The sequence below is a fragment of the Echeneis naucrates genome, chromosome 6, assembly GCF_900963305.1.
Source record: "Echeneis naucrates chromosome 6, fEcheNa1.1, whole genome shotgun sequence".
Classification (NCBI taxonomy): Eukaryota; Metazoa; Chordata; class Actinopteri; order Carangiformes; family Echeneidae; genus Echeneis; species Echeneis naucrates.
In genome coordinates, this window is record NC_042516.1 from 16,129,999 (window position 1) to 16,152,317 (window position 22,319).

General features: G+C 42.6%; 1 protein-coding gene across 3 annotated transcripts in view; it reads left to right on the forward strand.

The window, feature by feature from the left end:
- Positions 1-1,614: 1,614 nt before the first annotated feature.
- Positions 1,615-22,319, forward strand: part of ephb6 (eph receptor B6) — a 37,758-nt gene continuing 17,053 nt past the window's right edge. For all 3 annotated transcript variants that reach the window (XM_029503931.1, XM_029503933.1, XM_029503932.1), the window contains exons 1-5: positions 1,615-1,747; positions 10,295-10,359; positions 14,881-15,153; positions 15,682-15,851; positions 15,941-16,236. In XM_029503931.1, the coding sequence (XP_029359791.1) occupies positions 1,690-1,747; positions 10,295-10,359; positions 14,881-15,153; positions 15,682-15,851; positions 15,941-16,236 (862 nt within the window). In that variant the 5' untranslated portion in view covers positions 1,615-1,689. The remainder of the gene's footprint in view (positions 1,748-10,294; positions 10,360-14,880; positions 15,154-15,681; positions 15,852-15,940; positions 16,237-22,319) is intronic.

The following is a 22,319-nucleotide window of genomic DNA, read 5'->3' on the forward strand; positions in this document are numbered from 1 at the left end:
GAGGTGAAACAGTCAGTTATTTTTTTTCTTTCTTTGTTTTGTTTAGTTTTTTTCTGTAACACCGTAAGTCGAAGTAGGCTTGTTATGATGACATTTTTTTTGCGTAACTGCAATCACTGTGCAGTGGTACAAGTGTGGACGATTTGTCTGCTACTCATTTCTGCTTTGTGGCAGCTCCATTTCCTCTTATTTACCACTGCAAAGCCTCAGTTAGCTGCTCATTCACACAGAGGAGCTAAGCAACAGCTCTGAAACAATGAAATAAAGCCACAAGTTTAAAACCAGTGCTGGCTTTTCCCTGTGTGGTTGTTGCTGCTGAAAAGTTGAACTGATATATTCATATCCATGTTGAATTATGAGGTCGGATAACCTCTTGAGTCACTCAGCTTCAAAAGCTAAAGTGAAAAAAATCTTTGGTTTGGCTGTGCCATATGTCAGTGGTTTGGAGGACCAAAGGATATTCACATTTATTTTCATTTTTTTCCCCATTTTGCTTCAAACATTATTGATGAATTGATTATTAAAACTGCAGAGCATTGTGTGATGAGTGACTAAACCGTGAATAAACAAATTGTTTCTGCTCCACAGAACGGATGCTTCAATCAAGGTGCCAAAGAGATCGAGTTCTTTCAGAACAACAAAAAATGGATGTGAGAAGTTTAAATCGCTGCTTAATGAGCTGTGGAACATCATCCATTTCCCTCTTCGCGTTGCATTTTGTTCATCAGCCCCTCGGAGCAAACAGCCGAGGGTAACAGGCCCCTGGCGGGCTGGGAATGGGGCCATCTAAGTGTGTCAAGCCAATAGGCAACCTCTCTCTGATAGAGTCATCTGAAGTCTTCGCTGTGGTGAACTGGGGCATGAAAGGCCATCAACATGATGCAGTACTGCAGCCTGACCAGAGAGTGGCGTGCGCAGACCAGAGAGTATGTATGAATGTGAGAGAGTGAGTGTGAGTCTCCAGGAGGAGGTTTGTCATATGAGAGATGGAATGCACCCAGAAATATAAAGCTAAATTATGTTTGCTTTACATGAAAAGTAAAAAAGTGAGCAGGAAACACAAAAAAATAAATAAATAAAAAAAAGAGAGAGAGAGAGCTCTGGGTACTTTTGCATGCCACAGCTTGAAAAATGCAACTTAACAGAGTGTTGAGATGTGTGAGGGTTGCCACAGTCTGAGGACACTCTGCCAGGCAGCTGAGGAGAGCTGGAACGGACTCCGGCAGACAAGTCTAGACATCAGCAGAGTAGACAAACTTGTTTATTCATATTTCCACCTCGTTCTCTCTGTCACTCTCTCTCGTTGGCTCTCTTTGTGTCTTTTGTTATAAAAAGAAAGAACTTTCCTCTCTCCTGCTCTGTCTCTTTCTGATCTCTTCCTCTCCCTCATGTCTCTCTGACAACATTGTTTTGTTTACTTCCTCGCTTGGCAGTCTACTTATTGTATGTGCTGCTCTGTAAATATTTTTCTCCTTCCCTCATCCATTCATCCATCCTCCCCCTTATCCCCTCCCCCCTCCCCCTCTCTCTCCCCCTCAGATAAAAGGAGCAAACAGACTCCACCCCCTCTCTCACCCCCCTCTCCCTCTCTCACTCCCTCTCACACACATTCATTCTATCTCCCTCTTTTCTCTCCCTTTCTCGGTCTCTCCCTCCCTCTCTCTCTGTCAGTGTCATTCTGTAGTGGAGATGTGGAGTGTCTTTCTGTCTCTCTGTCTGTTTTTCCAGCATAAGTCAGCGGAGGAAGGTAAGGGCATAACTTTTACGTTCATTTATTCACATGAAATTTGTGCTTGGCGGATTGGGTGTGATTGGGGTGTGTTTATGGTTAGGGTGTGATGTATAGTTTGCAAAGCTCTCCTATTATGTGCTTAAAATGAATCCACAAATGAAGGATGGACACTCGGTATGCTCCTGTAATAGCACTCTAAGAATGAGGCTCTCTGGGAATTCAGGGCACTTTGACAACGTGTGAAACTGTGGCACTGGCACACGAGGCCGCAGCACGACCAGAACGTCCGATTCATGCTGGATTTTTGGGGCTCCACCTCCAGCTTGGGACCCCCTGAATCATTACCACCTTTTCCCATGTGTGTTAGGTTTGCGTGCTTTGTATTGTGTATGAGCTGAATATGCACGCACACACTTGTGTGTGCCACTGTGGAAACACATCAGATGAGACTCTGCCAGGTGCGTACCGGGGCCTATCAGGGTCTTGCAACAAAAAGATATGGAAATAAGGCGGGAGAAAAATGAACAAGTTGCATAACCCATTTGTTCGATGTCTTCCCCCCTCCCTCACCACATGTCACTCGTGATCTCATGGATGTGACAGCGGGAGACCCCTGCCCCTTCCAGTACCATAATCAGTGCCCCTTTCTTTCCACGGACCCATCCCATCCTGCGTGTGTTCGTGTGTGTGTGTGCGGGTGACAGACCCGGGAAGGACTAATATTTAAATCAGAAGAGAGGCGGACTTGAGAGCTGACTGATGCCCGGCTGATTGTTTGTTTGTTCATCTGTATCTACTGTATGTTTGTGTGTCTCGGTGTGGGTGTGTGCTTTGCTGTCTGCCTTTACATAGCTCCCACTCCTAACCTGCCCCCCAACACATGAGGGGTCAAAGGAGAGAGCGCACCTCACTCACCTCCCTCCGGCTTCGGTTTACTGTGAGGTGTAGGGCAGTCGTGATCTATAGCAGAGGTAGCTTATATGTCAGCCTCATGCCACAGATTTCAGCTGCTTCTGTAACAGATGGCCTGGACTAAGATGATACAGAATGACAGAGAGCGAGAGAGGCTGCACAGTGTTACTGGCTCCACTGACTGTCTGTTTGTGTGAGATCGCCATAATACAGTATTAACCCAATATCACAGACATCCGTATAAATCCAAATAAGTTGAAGCACCCAGTTACGGCATGACAGGAGGATTTGGCGTCTGCCTCAGCTTTGACTGCAGTAAATGATGCGTCTGTCTGGACGGACTGTTCATGACTGCCTGCTGATGTTTTCTGTCTCTCCATGTCTATTGCTTTTGAATGTTCATCTGTGCATCCACCTTGAACAACCATACTCTAGCCTCTCATACAACAGATCAGTTTTAGCTTTCACGCCTTGAAACCTCCAGAGCACGTGAAGAGGCTTTGGATTTTTCACTCTTACATGCTGCCTGTTCGAGCTGTTGACGCGTTCACCCACATGCTTTGTTGATGTAAAGTGTCGACATGAAGCCCAGTAGCTGGGGTCCACATTGCTGGATCAGTGTTTTGGGTTGCGTGTTCACATTGGATTAGCACACTGAGGGGAAGGCCTGCACAGGAGGTACACCTGATGCCCCTCCAGCTCTTCATCATGGATGAGCAGAGCTGCTGTGATGCTCACTGAACAATGCATATCCAGAAATCAACCTTCTAATCTTACCCAGATAAAAACATCGCATGTGACTTTGACCAACTGTTGAGCTGACTTGTTTATAGCAATCCAACAAAGCAAAGCTTGTCACCTATTAAACTTTTTCATACATCTACATTCATCTGAAAACTGGGGATTTCAGAGGGGTTTGTGATTTCACCAAAGGAACATTTCAACTTCTGAACTCAATGTCTGTACAGTTTTAGGCCCAGTCAGGAAAGATTAGTTCCAGAATTACATACATGACAAATACAAAGATGAAATAAAAAAATGATGCATTTATGCAGTTTAGTTTTGATGTCTTATGTTTTCCTCTCCATTTGACCATCTCATGTCCATGTCAAGATTTATTTTGTGACCCTCTGGACGAGCCCCAACCTCCATATATTGGCCCAGTGTCCTCAGTGGACTGAGTATGAAAGCTCTAATAATGCGTCTTATCTTCCATTTTCATTTAAGTCAATTATCTGCTTGTTGTACTTTCTTAGGCACTGGATAATTGTACATAAAAAGAGAAACATCAGGCAGCTGTTATAATCCTTAAGGCCATATTGACGTTCTCACATTGAGGTCATTTGGGCCATCTTTCCCGCTGTTCCTGTCTTTAACTAGGTTTTAATTAGACAGATTACTACCCATATTCTGGGTGTTATAATATCATTTTCAGGATATGATAAATCAGAGTAAGTGTGATAAGAAAATAAATGGCGTGCTTGTAGCAGCAGGATTACGGCGGGAGGGATGCCATTAGAAGCTTCCTGCTCTCCATCCTGCAGCCTGCCTGTGCAGGGAGCTGCAAAAGGAGAGAAACCACATGCTGCTTGGAAGTGTAGGAGGCAGCATCCCCATCATTGACACTACAACACTTAAATGTGACCGGATATTATTTTTAGCTGCATTTTTTCTTTGTGTCATTTTTAAAAGCAGTATAATTTTCTGTGGTTGTTGAGAGCACTGTGATGACATTAGGGCCACTTTTCATCGAATGAATGAGGCATCTGTCATTCGTGATATGAGGGGCTGAAGCATTCAGGCAGCTGTGAGCCAAGATTCAGATTTAAGTCAGTCGGGATTGCGGCAGATATCGTCACAGATAATGTTCCTGTGTGGACAGGCAGTGGGGAACAGCCAAAATATAACCGACAGAGGAACATGTGGTCTGGACTGGCACGACGCTGGAATGTAGTTTGCAGTTTTGAGTTTCACAATAAAGTTGCACTCAGCAGTTTGGCATTCTAACAGCGACCAAAAGGAGGGAGAGCTGAATATGATTGCTGCTATTTAAAAATTACACAATGACATTACAGTAAACTGATGTCTTTTCAGATTCACATTCTTTCTTCTTGGTGTCTGCTGAGGATGGAGGTAGTGATGAATATGTTTGTACCAACTTCTGACTCTGATGATGAATCTTGATTTTTTTTTTTTTCTTATAGAATGGCACAGATTTTTTAGGAGCTGGTTTTGCGTTTATATATATATATATATATTTAAAAAAAAAGAAAAAACTCCCCACCATACGGATTACTGTCCTCCAGTGAACATTGAAATTGAGAAAAGGGACAAATGTCTTTGCCTTGTGTCCACTGACAAGAATTTTTCCATAAGATTTTTGGCTCCACAGTTTTTATTGGATCTCATTAAATAACTTAACACATAGCTTTCCTTCTTGCTATGGTCAAGCCTTTTTAGGTCTTAAACATTCAACTTAATTGTGCATAACCTCTTGAGTAGTTGAGTCAACTGTTTAAGCAGAAGTTCATCATTTTGGGGAATGTCGTGATCTGTATTTCTTGCTCAGAGCCGAGTGAAAGCAGCAGATACCCCCTTCATATCTGTATGGTGAATATAGAGCTGGATTCTGCAGGTTAAATTATCAGGTGTTCTGTGTCTGAACACTTGAGCAATCTGACGTCATCTCGCCAGGATTGGCAAGCTGTATGGAGACAAAGTGTGGAGGATTGAGACTGCCAAAATCACAAATAAATAAAAATAATGATAAATAATAATAAATTAAGCCACAGAAACTAGCAGAACTGAATTTTGCTTACACAAATAGAAATCATAGCAAATGGAAATGAGAAAATGTACTTACTATGGCACATCATTAAGAAATAAAGAGTTTCTGCCCCTGGTAGACTTTTAAGCTGAAAGGAAACAATTAGTTTATATCACTGTGTAGTAAAAGTAGATCAAAAAGTGACTTTACTAAAATACTGCTGTGACTAATTATATAAATCAAATAGAGAAAATTGAAAGTTCCTTGAATGTAGCAGTTGGTGACAGCTTCTCTCTCCCACTCAGTCTTACTCATTGTGTCTTATGTTCGGTCAATCATCTGCCTCTTTACACGATGAGGGTTGATATAATAAATGTAGCGTAGTGTAGGAAAAGTAAGTGGCAATGCAGGCAAGCCACTTTCCTGCACTAACCTTGTATCCAGGATTTGATTTTCTCTCTCTCTCTTGCTCTTTGTGTTATGAAACCTTTTCATGTGAAGTCACGTGCTACATGAAGAGATTCAAGAGTCTTTATCGTCATTATGAACATAAACATAACGAGATTGTGAACACTCTTGGCATAAAGAAGGTACACATAACACACAAAAATGTTTACATAACATAATAATATAACATCGTACACTTATGTAAGGTAGTCTTTATCTATATTTTAGCATTATTATGCCTTCTGAATTTTTACTCATACCAAGTATAAATACGTCTTAATTCTCACAAGATATTGCTGCCTACACCTAGTTATTTTCTATTCACCTCAACCACAATGCTTTTCCAAAAATGCTGATATAAGATTAGGCTGCCTGGTGTCAGATGACAGTTGGTAATCTCAGCAATCCAACTTTTTTAAAATGTTATTTTCAGGAAACAGTTTTCGGGGAATGCCCTCCTACCTGTACCTGTTGCTCCCTGTCCCGCAAATCTTCACTGCCGTCACTCTATCATCTAACCTGGCCTAAATGCTCTTTGTTGCATCTGCACTTTCATTGCGCTTAACCACCAGAGTTTCTGATAACTCCCTTTGACATGTGCATGCTTATTTCTGGAGCCACGTTAATCCCCCTGCTTCCTCAGTCCTCCACCCTCCTCCTGCAGCTCCTGCTCCGTCTTGGCGTATCACTCTTTCACTGTGGTTGTTTGTAATGATGGTTTGGTCTTGCCCTTGTCCTTGACTGACTGTCTGTGGGTGAGAGCATCTGGAGCATGTAAAAGAACGAGTGGATGAGTGGACAAAAGACAAAACACAACCTGACCGATGTTCAGAATGCTTCAGGCACTTTGGACTTTTTTTTTTTATTTTTCGGTAAAAGTGTGTTTCCCTTTGTGTGTTTGTGTGACGTTTGGTCACCTGTGAGCTAAGTGACTCTGTGTACTCTTTGCAGATGCATTTACATTGGTGGATTAGTGTATTACATACACGCACAGTCGCACACAGTCACACCCTTTGGCCTGCATTAATGTTAACACCTAAGTTTTCGTAAGTGTCAAGTGTGCAAGAGGTGGAGAGAAGGTGCCGGCTCTATCGCCTGAAAAGGATGCATGGAAGGAGCATACATCTGCCGACAGAGGTGTGACATGAATGACAGCAATACACTTAGCGTTGGAGAGTGTTGGTGCATGCATGGCTAGACAGAGAGGGAAAGTGTTGGGGAGAGAGCAGCGAGAGGGTCACTTAGATGAAGTGAACACTCCAGCAGCAGAGGGGACAGTCATGAATTAATGCAGGTCACCTCTGCACAACAGCAAAGAGCATTTCCACCCACACCACACACAGGACGAGAAGGGAGAGCAGTGAATGAATCACATTAATATGCACAAGCACAATCCTATCACCCTCCTCTCCTTTTATAATCCTTCCTTTACTATTCTATTGTCTCCTCTTTTTCTACCCAAGCGCTTCCCAAACAAACAGCAGATTGGTATTACCAACGGAGCAGAGTGCCTCACTCTTCATCTGACGTACGGAGATGTCTTCCCTGCTGTCACTTTTTAAATGAATAATACACACATGTAGGATGAGAGGGACAAGGGACATGATGGAGGTAGAAAAAAAGGGGGAAAAGGTATCAAGTAAAGTGAGCAAAAGACCAGAATGGAGCAGGAAGACGTGAGTGAGCGCCGTGCATTAAGGCAGCACTCAGGTCCAGATTGCAGACTCAGCACTTCTGCAAACTGTCAGGGACAAACTTTGAGTGTCTCAGTCGTTGAATGGACCGCTGGTATAGATGCTGTAGAGGCCTGTGTACACGTAGGGGTTTTCTGAGAGTTAAATAAAGGGGCTTTTACTGCCGAGTGGCATTGCCAGCAAGTGTCCCTTTCTTTGGTTCAGTGCTGTCTCACACACACACACACAAAATCCTGTCATATTGCCTCGGTTCGAGTTAATCCTTGAGAGGTGTGTGTAACACGGCACTCAATGCTTATCAGAAGATGTCGTGGTGAATTATTCAGCATGCTAATGTCACGCAATGACACATGCATGGAGCTCTGTGAACACTCCTCCATGTAATCCTCATGTACAGGTTTGTCTGGGAAAAGGTGGGAGCAGATGTGAGGCCCTATGGTCCCCACGGCCCCTCAACAAGAGGCTAAATAGTAGAGGCATAAATATTAATGGCAAAAAAGTTTTCTGCATATTATTTATGCATGACTCTTCCCTGAAGCGGAGGGTTAATTGAATTTGGAACGACGCGTTTGCAGCATTTGTGTGTGTGTGTTTCTTATTTGATTTAATAGGATGGTGTTTAATGAGGTCACCATACATCATGTGCAAGCTTGTTTCAACCCGGAAAGATTTATACGTACTGATCATCTGTTTTCTTATTGTGTGAAATGAAGGATGCATCTTGGGAAACTAAAGAATGGGCAGTCTCTTTGTTGCTACACACATCGCTGATGTTGTGACGTGAAAGGACAGAGTACAATGTGTGTGCTGCTTCAGTAGCATCACCGAACAAGGCAGGAAAGGTGTGTTACTAATGGAGATTGTCATTCCTCTGAAAGGCTTCAGAGTTGCTGGCTTGGTGGATTTAGTCTTCTCCTTGTAGCTGATTTTATCCTGATCGGCTCTGCCAGGCTGTCCAGACATGTGTTGCACTAAAAACTATTTATTCTGATGTCTGTGGCTGCCTATAATTCTCAACTGTCACAGTCCATTTGGATTCTTTTCTTGATACAATTCATATCACCCTGAATCCTGGAGGGCCTCAATGAAAAATGTTTAAATTTAGAGAGACTGACATAAAGACAGACTAGTGGGTACAAAAAACCGACAGGAGGGGAAGGGGAGCTTGTGAAAAGAAAAAAGAGGAGCGAATGGAAGGATTGGAGGACAGACTCACTAGGCCTCCATCTTTGAGACAAAAATAATATTTACAGCACAGTCAGAGAACAGAGAGCTGGAAGTGATTTATGTCATGAACCTCAAATGAAATAACTTTCTTCCTGTTTGTTTGATGTAAGAAGAAGAGGAGGCATTCGATGTGCAATTTGTGCACATACTGGTACACCTGAGGCATAAAAACGGAGTGATCTCAGTAAATCACTAGTGTCTTGGAGGATCTAGGTTACCTTTTGAAATCTCATTCTCTGATGATTATGTAATTAAAAATGTTCAGTCATTCTTTGTTTGATTATTACAGAGTAGAAAAGAGAGCTGTCTTCGCTTTGGTGAATGACTGTGTGACATGAAATGGAAGCAAAAAGTCTAAAAATTGCTTGACAACAATGAGGAGAATTATTTATCTGTAAACAGAGGTGGATGGCTCCCGCCTCCATGCAATATGTGTCTACAGGCCTTAAGTGATTAGTGTTGTGCACGACAAAATCAGGCATGGCGTTTTTCTACATTAACTCCGTCTGCGCGAGCAACCAAACCTGAAGTCTGATGTCTGTGCCACCTCTGTGTGCACAACAAACTCTGGCCTGCGTTCAATCATTGGCTCCCCAGCAGAACCGAATGCAGACTGCGCCAGACTGAAGGAACGGCAGCCGCCACGGCTTTGGAATACTAATGGAAAATTCAAAGGCTTCAGTTTTGTGTTGGAAGCTGCCATGTGTCAGCATGCAGCACTTAGCATTGAAGTCACTTTGTGTGTATGTGTGTGTGTGTTTGTGATTTCTTTGCCAGCTCGCTTTTTAGAGCACTTAAACAGAAAAGCAAATTAAGGGAAAATACAACCCAACATAAAAGTCACGTGCTCTTCTCACGCTCTTCATTTCAGATCAGAGGAAACCAGCAGAAGTGTTATTAGACCAGAAATGAGAGAGAAACTGACATCAAACATATTCTCATCATCATCCCTCACAAACCGTTGAAGGGTTCCTTTGAGCTAGACCAGCATCCACCTGCAAAGTCTCAACAAACGGTTCCAGCCTTCTGACCTTTAATCACATTGCCCCATCAGGTCAATCAGTGTCAAAATGCATCATCACTGAGAATATGTTACTCGGTTTGACAGATGCATACAGCTGGAGCCCTCTGGGCTTTTATTGCATGGGAGGAAAAATCAAAGAGATATGTGGACGAAACCTGGATCCGTTCCACCAGCAGTAGAGCAGCTTCCAACTACTTGTGGTATTTAACAAAAGCACAAAAGACTGTTGGAGGGCTTGTAAACGCTCCCCTCCAAATGCATTACCATCTTTGCTAAGGATGTCAGAATCACACATTCTGTGGCTTTCAGTCCACGAGACAATATCTCATGGTTACAGATTGTGCTTCACACTGTTTTTTTTTTTTTTTTTAGCCCTCGCTCTGCTTTAAATGTTAATTCTCGGGCATCACTCATTTGAATTCTGTATTTTCTACATCTAGGTTGTCTCTCTTCTTATTCCTTGTCCTTGTATCTGCCTCTGTTCCCCGCAGTGATGCTGCTGGACACAACAGAGTCTACCTCAGAGCTGGGCTGGACCACCTATCCAGACACGGGGGTAAGAGCAGAGAGCAGACTGTCGATGTGCTTTACAGCTGTTGGGATGTGGGGTGGAATCCAATGTGTTTAACACATGCTACACATGGCTGTGTTAAAATGTCAGGTGGTAATTACTTTGTTTTGCTTGGAACTGCCTCTAATGAGAGATTCATCACAATTACATGTCACACATGGTAATTGATTTAACACTTCAGAAATTAAGTTACAAATGACTGCGGTGGTTGTTTTTGGTCTGTAACCAATGATTACTATATTGTGTACATATATATATATATGTATATATGCATGTATATGTATTTATATATTGATTGTAGCCACAGAGCTATTGATTTGTTATTTGCTTTTATGTCTGAGGTCTACAGTATGTATTAAGCTGTTGTGGCAATTTTCTTCAAAGGTTTACTAAAAATGTGATGTGATCTGATATTTACTTATGTATTAATGTAGTCTTATAAAATGACTTAGAACTATGGTTATGTATTGGGTTGGTTTTTGTGAAAGGTTCTTGATATTTAATCAAATAGACTGATGTAAAAAAAAAAAAAAAAAAAGAGCTCCGGTGGCAGAATAATTTAGCTTCTTTAGCTTCTCAGTTGAATCTTTATTATATCAGACTGACAAAATTTACACAAAGTGTGGACATCACACACGCACCTCGGTTCAGCAGTCTGTTTTGCTTTGTATTCCTCACCAGGTTTCTGCTTTCACACATTAAAACATGGATGAGAGCTTTCATATCTATTTTGTCAGTCTCACTGATTTCATTGACATAACTAACAGCAGGCTTCCCTTTTAACCGTAATGAGAGCTCAACCACTGCTCACTTACAGAGAAATGCTGGAAGATTTAAAAAAGTTATCGATGTTTAGTGATGGGTTACGGTCAGTGCCACTATCTTGCAGAATCACAGTTGGCATCTTGACATTGATCAGTGGAGCTTCTGGCTCAGTGCTGCTCCACCTGAGAATGCACATGAATGTCTCAACTTGCTTATAAGAAGCCTTGAGGCCTCAGAGGGCTGTTAGATTTAAAAAAAAAATTGGTCTCTCATGTGCGTCTCCTTCCATGATAATATCATGGAGTGATTCAACTATAGATCTATACTTGCTACCCGCTTTTTATTTAAGATTAGGCCAAGTGAATATATGTATCTGGGGCAATGTGTGCGTGTGTGTATGTGTGTGTGAACTGGTGTGTATACTTGCGTGACTGTGCGAGGGTCGGCTCCCGGGTCAGTTAAATTCATTCATCTGTGAGTGATTGCAGTTCACTTCTAATATGGCTCATAATTACACTTACATTGTCTTCATTGTCATCATCTTCCAAATAATCTATGTGTCAGAAACGGCAGGTTTCCATGTTTCTCTTACCGAGCAGGATATTCCTGTATGAAGAATTCAGAGCAATATTATTCTTAGCTTCTATCCATACATGGGCAGTGTGTTCACATCCATAAATTTAGAGCGTCATACCGTGCATGAAATGAAAACGAGCCGTAGCATGCTACATAAACATTACTTTCATATGTGTTTTGCTAAATGTGAGCCAACAGTATAAACCCCTTAACCCAGCAGATTTTCACACGCTGGCAGCTAAGAAATGACCACATAAAAGTGTGGTAGTCTCTAACCAACATCTGGCCGGCACACACACCCAAATCCAGCCTTTTATCTCACCTTACACTAAACTTTAGCTTTACGCGCCGTCTTTATCACCCGAGCCACCAGTGTCGGGCCATAATTGTACGTGATGGTGGATTAATTAGGGCTTTGTGTGTGTTAGGTGTCTGTGAACCATGATGGGCAGCTGCTAATAGGAGCCATCCATTTATGTGTGTGAGTGAGTGTGTGTGTGCGTGTGTGTGTGTGTGTGTTTGTGCGCGCTAGTGAAGTATTTGCATTGCATTCTTTTTTTTATGGTCCCTGGATGAGAAGTGCTTCTGAGATGGAGATATGGTTATTTGACCCAGGGCATCAAGCTGAGAGAAATAGAAAGACAGACCAAGAGGAGGGGGAGAGAAGGAGGGCAGATGTGTGTGCGTGCGTGTTCTTTCTTTTAACCCTTTCCTCACTGTTTCTCTTTTTTTTTTGCTTGGGGGTCAGTGCAGATTCTTTTGTTACACTCTCATGCCACTTCTTCTGGCTCTTTCACCATCTTCACATTCTTTTAATTCACTCACAAGCATCTTTGTCTCTCTCTCCCCCTTATAATCGCTCCTCCCTCGGCCCTCCACAGACCCAAAGCCACCAGGCCGCTACTTGATATTCTTCCTTTTCTCTCTCCACATTACTGCTCATTCCCCTCATGTCAAACCGACAGAAACGTTTCACAGTCGTGTTTGCTCTGTGCGTGTGCACATCCATATGACTCAGGGTATAAATTTGTGCCTTCTTCTGCTCCTGCGTGTTCGTTTGTGTCGACAGTTGTGTCCGAGGCCTTGCCCCTCCCGTGTCCTCTGCCACTGCAGAGATTGCGCGGCTCTCTGGCATTTCAGTTCAAATTAAATCATGGAGATGAGTCGTCCCTATTTTTTTTTTCTTCTCGCTCTTTCTTTCCAAAGCTTCATCCAACCCCCTCCCCAGTCTGCCCTGTTTTTTTTTTTTTTTCTTTTTCTTCCTGCTTTAATTTGGTAGGGAGATAGTGAGACAAGAAAAAGTCGGAAAGGAGAGGCCAGGATTGATGTCCTGGAGGTGAGGGTGTAGGTTTCAGATCAGAAAACAAATGAAAGCTGTTTTTAAGGAAGTAAACTGCATTCAACATCACACACAGATAGCAGCGGCTACTCTCTCTATACCTGAAAATCTGAGCCTTATGCCTCGTGATCAGACTGCAGCCATCTGTCTCTGTCACACTAAAGCACACACACGCACACAGACACACTCATTGTTCCCTATTTTATCACTTATTACTCTCCATCTGCATCCCACCACCCTACAATGTGCTCTCTGTTGTCCTCTCCATCCAATATCCCTTGTTCCTGTGTCCAATGGCGAGCAGATCACAGCGTTGGTGAGAGAAAACGGTCCCTTCGCTCCATTCGACTGACTGCACCTTAGACTCTTTCTAGCTTCTCACTGATCTTGTCATTATTCCAGAGGCCCAAAATGAGTGTACACTTTCCTGTGTGATGCTACAAAAATCTTCGTTGTTCACTGGCTGTCAGAACCTCACAGATGTACACTGACATGCCTAAAACACAAAAACGCACACATACACACCAAATGCACCCTGATGTCCTCTTGCCGTTGCTGCAGAGAGAATTATGTTGTAATGATGTGGTCTAGAGATAACAGTGTTACAACACTCGGCCCTGCTTGTCACTCAGGGCTACACAGGCTTAAAGCAGAGCCTTTTCATCTTGGAGGCACCGTACTGGATAATTGGTGAGACTGAATCTCATGCCTGCATTTACATTTTGACTCATTGAGAGCTGTGTGTCTGTGCTGGTCACTTTTCTGCACAATGATCCAACTTATGACCATTTGAATTAGTGCAACCAGAAGTATTCAGACTTTTGAAAATGTGAGAAAATCTGCTCAATTCATTACACAATGGCTGCCACAAGTCCGACACACAACTATCCGCCACCTGTCACTTGTGAGAAATGGCACACATGGAAAAGCAAAACCAAGTAACGACACAAATTTACTACCCCGCCCCTTTAAGACGCAAAAGCATTGTCATGAAAATTCATTATAAATCTGTGACATACATTTTTCCCGATGAAAGTTTTTCTCATTGATCGTCATGGAAACCGTTTTGGATTCTTCTGGGTTTTGCTAGCACCTCCAAGAAATTCGCTATCAAGTCTTTTCAAAAAGCTTCATCCTTGTTACATTTGATACATTTATTCTGAAAGTGGTTTGCCTGGGGAAATTGTTGCTTTGAAAACCAGCAACACCGCAATGTTGTCCATCACTTTGAATATCACAACAACTTTTGGATGCATTGCTTTGAAAGTCATGCTCCCCAGTGGATGAATCCTGATAACTTTGAGGGGTAGTGTCAGCTGAAAAAATTAATATTTCATATACGAATAAACATTTGCACAAAAGGTGCAGATGATAACAATCTGTATGCAGGGCCTCTCAGCGTCTTTGGTGACCGTTCCACATCTGTTCCAGTGTTGGCACAGGCAGACAATTCTGCTGGGAGCAAACGTCAATAAATGCTAGTATCAGCCCAGGGACTCAACACAAGGCCATAGCAAAGAGGACAGTGAGAGACACCTTTTCACTTGTAGCTCCAATATCATGGAGTGTTACATCAGAAGAAAATATTCTGTTAGAGCTCTGGCTTACACAGGATGGAGATGTTTTTTAACTGCTGCAATGTTAAATATTTACCTTGCAATATGTAAACCACCTCCGAAAACATTCATAATTAAAGAAATGTTAAACATACCAGTTATTCAAACAGTTTCCACAGACTGACTCCAGAGCACCCTGCTTAAGCTCATGTTTCTCTTTTAAAATCCAGAGTTTACACAAGCTCATAAAACTGTTTCTGTCTCTTGTAGTGGGATGAAGTGAGTGTCCTGGACGACCGGGGGAAACTCATACGAACCTTTGAGGTCTGCAATGTCAACCAAAATCCCTGGCTGCAGGACAACTGGTTGGCTACACCTTTCCTGTACCGCCACTCTGCTCCACGGGTTTTTGTCACGCTGCGTTTCTCAGTGCGTGACTGTGCCAGCCTGCGATCACCATCACCCACCTGTCGAGAGACCCTCACCCTGTACTACAGACAGGCCGACTCTCAGAGGGAGCTGGAGAGGACCTGGGCGGCTGAGGTGAGTCACTGAAGCATCAACACTGGCTGTGCTGGATTTTGCTTCCCACGTTATACCAAGCTAAACATGCATATGCATCACTACATTTTCACAATGTTTCAAAATGTCAAATAAAATATGTATATGACATTAATATATGACATTTCTGCCGAGGCAAAGTGGATGCTTTTTACAAATGCTAATCATAGTCTAATGACAAAGCATAGGAGAGTAACAGAAGAGCTCAAAACGCTGCAGCACTGAAAATCCTTGCAGGGACTTGAGCAAAAACCTCCACTGGGACCTTGATACTGTAGATCTAAGTCAACATTTACTCTCCTCGCTAAATTGCTTCATATTACATAAAATTACAGCCTGAGAAAAATTACGGCGCAACCTTGAGTGTCGTGTCTTTCCCTTACCATTTTTACCCTAATGCACGGTATATTTCTAATCCATATTCATTTGTCAACCAGCTTATTTAATGGCTGCAATTTTTTTTTCTTGTTTCATTCCTCTGCTGTCTGCTCGGCTTTGTTCTCACTGCAGCCATCCAGCAAAGAAAAGGAAACCAGGGAGGGATGGGTGAAGATTGACACCATTGCCGCTGATAAGAGTTTTTCCAAGGTTGAGCCCAGTTCACCCCATCAGTACCAACCAAACAGATACAAACGAATTAACATCAAGACACGTAGCTTTGCCCCTCTCACACGAAACGGGTAACTTTCATTTTAATACACATTGTTTCTCATTTTTCCCCCAATGGCCTCACTTTCATCTCTATCTGAACCTCTTCCACTTGCTCCAGATTTGTCCTGGCCATTGTGGACAGTGGAGCTTGTGTCTCCCTCATGGGTGTGTCTATCTTCTACCGGCGCTGTCCGGCCTCCAGCCTCTACTTGGCGTCTTACCCGGCGACTCCCTCAGGGGCAGAACCAACGGCCTTAGTGCCCGTGAGCGGGACATGTGTCCCCCACAGTACAGCACAGGGAGGCACGCTCCCGCGCATGCACTGCAATGCTGAGGGAGAGTGGATGGTACCTGTAGGAGGATGTGTCTGTGATGACGGCTTTGAGCCAAACATTAATGGATCCGCCTGCTTGGGTGAGTCTGAGGTGCCCTGAATCTTGCAGTTTGTGCACAATGTTAATTTGACTTGACATGCGTGGCAGTTGTAGTTTCTCAGCCTCATGATGACGGTTGTATGTGTTGTCTTATTTCACATTGTACCGCCATTCAGTTGACCTCCACTACAGCTGATTAGCATTGTGATAGACAGATCAAAGAATGAGTGGTTCAAACCTGATCATAAATATCTTTTCAGCCCCTCGTTCAAAAAACATCTGATGAAAAGAGTTGAGCTCAAATATTTGTAAGACGACAACAACAACAACGAAAAAATTATCCAAACAACGTGATAGAATTTATGTATTTAGTTCTAGTAGAGAACAACAATAGCTATATGACTGACCTGGCAAAATGACATGCACTGGGTCAGATGATCAAGGCATTTAGTGAAATTGCCTATCTTCAGCTGGATTACATGAAAAGTACTCAACTGATTTTCAAGGGGAGAACCTTTTGGGATGGATCTGGCTGAATGGGTAGATCCTTGAAACATTTTTTAAATCCAAAGAATTACGAAAAACAGCTTCTATAATTAGATTTTCTTTTATTCACATTTTAAGGGAATAATGTATTGATGCCATAATTAACGACAGACCTTATACTCACCATTACCTGTTAACTGACACTGATGAGTGGATTTCTTGACATGCTGCTGGTTTGTCTGGCCAGAGGTGTTTTATTGATGCTTCATTTGCTGTCACAACAGACTGGATGACAGAAAAATAGTATTTAGGTCAGCAATTGCAAAACTGGTCAAAAGTGTTATAGTGGTATGGTGTGAAAACGAAAAAATTAAGAATGAAAATTTAGAGAAATGTCAATATGGACACAAAATAATATAGGGAAGGAGCAGGAGGAGGGAAATAGGAAGAGAGGGAGAGCAGTGTAGTGAGGGGGATGTGACACATTTAGGTCATGGAGATGTAATGGCCATTCGTCTGTGAACAAGTGACAGGAACAGCAGGGGGAGAGAGGGGGAGTGGAGGGATAATAGGGAGGGATGGAGAGAGAGTGAAAGATTGGAAAATGCAAGTTAATGACTTAAAGAACTGAGCAGGCAAAAAATTCTGAGGCTGTGAAGAAGGAAGAGTGAACGTTTGTGTGAGTCTCTTACTGTGATTGTGTGACTATCTTTCTGTGATTTTGATGTTGCTTTTCACTCCAGACTCATATGTCAGAGGACTGCACATGGCAGAAATACATGTATAACACTATAATCTACCAGGAATTTCAATGGATATAATTGCTCAGCCTCCTTGTGTGGAGGCCCCGTAGATTTACTATCCCCAGCATAATTAATCCTCCAATTCTGCCAAGTCAGCTGTGAAATGCTTTAATGCTTTACATTTAGACTGGGCCCACCACTTGTGCTTGTCCAGCCTTTATTTACGATATTTACTGACAAATTACCCCTTGACACTGCTCAGCTGCTGGGCCAAAGGCTCACACTGACTGTCTATGAATGAGCCAATTCGTTGCTGCTCACGCTGCCACAGTTTTTTGTCTGAAATCGGATTTGATTATGTTTTGTTTATCACTTCACTGACTAATGATGTGGATTGACATCATTACATTGTTGCCCTTCCTGGTTCCCTGGGAATATTGAGAAAGGAGGCAGATGGTTAATTGGCAATTTAGTCATCAAGTATTATTAACAGTAGCCGATCCTTTTTTCTAGCAAGAAAGTGGAGAACCAATTTCTACACACACACCCACAAGTTGTACATTTTGTTCCTATTTGAATTAAGCACCAGAGACATTTGTTAATGGTACAAGGTCTGCAAATGATAGACTGGGCTGCACTGAACCTATGTGTTGGTTGGAAGCTGTAATTAGAAACAAACCAGTCGGCAAAATTAGTTAACTGACATTCATCTCCACTTAATCCACTAACTGCAAGTGTGCCATCATGACCCACATCCATTTCATTTAAAACATCACTTCGTACATTCACCAGTTCCTTTCGAAGATGAATCATGATATATTTTTTCAGTATTTCATGTAGTTGCATTAGGCTAATTGCTGATTAAGTAAATGGCTGCAATGTAAGTTAATGTTGTTTGACAGCCATGTCAGATATATATCCAGTACAACTTTGCCCACTCTTGCAAGACATCATTTTTAGGAAATAACGTACTCCGACTTCCCCCTCCTTCCAGTTTTGTGTGAAAACGAATGTTGGTTATAAATGGTTTTCTTTAACTACACACTTTAATATATGTTTTATATTGTGGATGATTATGATTCTTGTAAGTCCTTTTCACAATATTGTACAATGTAAATAAGATATAAGCAGGACAGAACTACATTATGCGTTTGACACACATACCTACAGTAAAAACTGAGAGAGCAACAGGTTTCATTTTATTGTGAAGTGGATGTGTAGTGTAGTCAGGAGTGGACATAATGAAGTAAATTTACTTGAGTGCTTTACTTCCCAACATGACAGACAAACAGCTCGTTTTTGTGGAGATTAGATGATGAAAGGTTTACAAACACAAAACAGGGTTCACTTGTCTCATGGCCGCTGCAGTGTGACCGGCCTGAGCGTCCCCCTTTAAGCAGGTGGCCTTGTGGGTAATGTGTGACGTAGTCAGCACGTAGCCGCGTTGTGTTGCGTGTTTGTCCCTCTCTCCGGTGAATGGTGTGAGAAGTAACGTCAGAAGTACAGTCAGTGTGATGAAACTTAAGTCTGCAGCCATTAAAGTCCTGTGTTGTGATGTTGAAGGAAGAAAACAGCTGAATAAAGTCGGTCCATTTGTTCAACTATTCCGCCTCTCCTCTTAGCCCAGACGGCTAGTTACCATGGTTACCAGCAGAAACGAGCCAAGCTAAGGTGAAACAGACTTAGCTTTATAGCTAGCTACACTAGCATAAGCTGAGCTAGCTAAAGTGCGGAGTCGACTCTAACTCACTCGCCTCCATTTCTGCCGCCATCCTGAATCTATGACAAGAAGTACGATCATAAAAGGAGGCAGAGGAGGAACTAGACATGGAGCACACAGGACAGTCTGTTAACCAAGGTGAATATCAGAGACAGCAACACGAGGTAACACAAAACACAACCAGCAGAGACGGGACCTCCAGACCCCCCCGGAGTTTGAGACTGTTTACTGTGTCCATATAAAATATGCTTTGTACAGACGAGAGACTAGACTGGACCAGAGGTCTCCAAATCCGGTGTGTCAACCGATTTGGTTACCTCCAAATTCCTGTTCCCCTTTACGCTGATTTACTGCTGAGTCGTGCGTAGATGCTAAGTTACCGTGCTACTTTAAGAATAAACGCAAATAGAAACACAGCTGGGTGTATGGAAAGCGAAATGGAAAAAGCCAATGTGTAGGTTACTGGTATGGTATTTATAGACAGACACAACAACACCCCCAAGACCGGGACATTACTCGTTGTTATTGTTTTGTGTGTGTGTGTGCAGGCAGACAGACCTGTTGGACCGTGTTGTTGTAAGTGATGACCATGCTTCTTCTTTAATCCGCGTAAAGGGGAACCGCAACTTGGGGGGGGGGGGCGTCAACAACAAAGGGACTGTAAACATATGTGTACGATCTTTACCCCGTTTCTTTCACCTCCAAAAAATCCTATACTGTCATAGAAACAACACCAAAGTGTGTCTTTGGTTGTTGTGTCTGAAGCGATGGAGTAATACTTCCAAATTTGCGGTCAATCTTTGTGCAGAAATAAAGCCAACATGTTAAATAAATTCCTCTGCCCCCCATGTCACTTTCTCTGTTACCTGACTGCAGCTGGAGCCCTCTCCTCTCCGTCTCTTCCTTTCTGACGGAGCTCCCAAACTCAGCTGTTTCTGTCAAAGATAACGTTTTGTGTAGGCTTTAATACAAGCTAGGCTAATGGACATTAGCATTAGAGCTGTCCAGTTAGCTTACGTTACAAGCTAACGGCCCTGTTTCTTACCTTGCTCTACGTTTCTCGTCCCAAATTCACCGTCACAGCCTTTTTAAAAAATATTTGTATGGAAAATTTCTCAACCCTTTATTTTTTTATTCTTCTTTCTTTTCCTTTCTGATCACTGGACTGATGCTGACTGGACATTTTCCTACCGAACTTCAGACAACAGGCTAGCATGGCAACAGTAACCAATGGGGGCGGGGCTTAGCGAAGGATCGGTGGCCAAACCATTTGTTGTGGGGGGGGGGGGGGGGGGGGGGGGTGTTACAATTAGGAAGAAAACAAAAACACAAGTTAAATATTACATAATATTTCACTAAAATAGTTCATCTCAGTGGGTGTTCGCTTTACTGGTCTAGTCTGTCGACGCGTCTTGTCTCCGGTCTGGTCTCGGTCCGTTCCTGGAGGGGTGCCGTCACCCGTCTGGTGTGGTTCGGCCTAGGTCCTGGGGGGGCGCCATATCTGCATTAGCCCAGTCCATTACTCGCAACCAATTAACTCCGTAGACACGTTCAGGTGCCCACACCGGGAACGGACCTTTACATATCATATATATTACATTACATACATTGAGGGTTACAGTAAATCATACAATCACCATTACATCTACATCATACATATTAACATTATCATCATTCCCCGGGGTTACATTACATTTCACATTTACGTCACCTGACCTAACCATGATGACGTGCCACCCAGAGTGGGCTGCGATTGGCTCCAGCATCCCACGTGACCTTTTCTTCTTAGCTCCGAGTCCACGCCTGTTGACTTTATAATTTTTTATGAGTAATAAATAATATTACTTATATTTTTTTTATAATTTTATGAGTAATAAATAAATACCATGCTTTGTTGCTTTATCAATGTTAATTATGTAGACCTATAGCCTATTTTATGAGCATGTCGTGCAACAGATAACATGATGTGTAGGCTTTCAGGGAAAAATATTTGAAGTGTTCAGTGAATGGATCATTGACTTTCGTATAAACCATGCCCTTACTTGGAACCAACCCAGGCCATAAACTAATTCCCAAAGGGCGGCCAGGATGAGCGTTTGTCATGTGAGTGTATGTTCATTATGGTAAAATGGACAAACTTGTGTTCAACGAGTTCGTGAATTATGAAACATACGGACACTATCCGGTGGGTATTTCCAAGCAGCAGAAATATATCATTCGCAGGCGCTCTGCCTGTTTCCAAATGAAAGGTAAGCAATAGTAACGTTATACGTCAAAAATAATGTCATCAGTTCGTCAGTCGAGCATGCTAACCAGTTAGCTAGCAGTCCATTTCGAAGCGACTAACTAGTGTAAGTGATCTGGCAGTGAGGTTTACTTAACGTAGGCTACTCTCGCACAGATATGCTAGCTGGCATCCATTTGCACAAAGGTTGACAAAGAATGGCCGAACAAATGCATTCTCAATGTATTTTGTATGTATTTTGTTATATAATAAATACCATACCAGTAACCTACACATTGGCTTTTTCCATTTCGCTTTCCGTACACCCAGCTGTGTTTCTATTTGCGTTTATTCTTAAAGTACGCACGGTAACTTAGCAACTACGCACGACTCAGCAGTAAATCAGCGTAGGGGGGAACCAAATCGGTTTGACACACCGGTCCTGGATGTTTCCTGATTCAAATGAGTGACTCCTGATCAGACTTCAGCAGAGCTTGATGACGAGCTGGTGATTCAGGTGTGTTGGAGCAGGAACCATCTAAAACATGCAGGACAGTGTCCCTCCAGGACCGGAGCTGGAGACCTCTGGACTGGACCAAACCCCTCCAGAGACTAGAGACTGGACCGGATCCCTCCACAGACCGGTTCTTGTGGGTACTTTTGAGCTATAAACATGTCTGTAGCAGAATAACATCAGTGTATTGTTTAGTGACAATAAGGCTACTTTCCTTTCCTGTATTTCCTGGGTTATTTTTTTTAAATATACTTTTACTGAAGCACTTTTTAAGCAAATACTTTTGTACTTTTCCTTAAATAATATTTTGAAGAAGCTACTTTTACTTGTATTGGAGTAATATTTGACAAAGAGCATCTGTACTTTTACTCAAGTAGTGACGTTGTGTACTGTCCACCACTGTGTGTAGTAGAGTAATTATCCTGTGAAAGTGAAA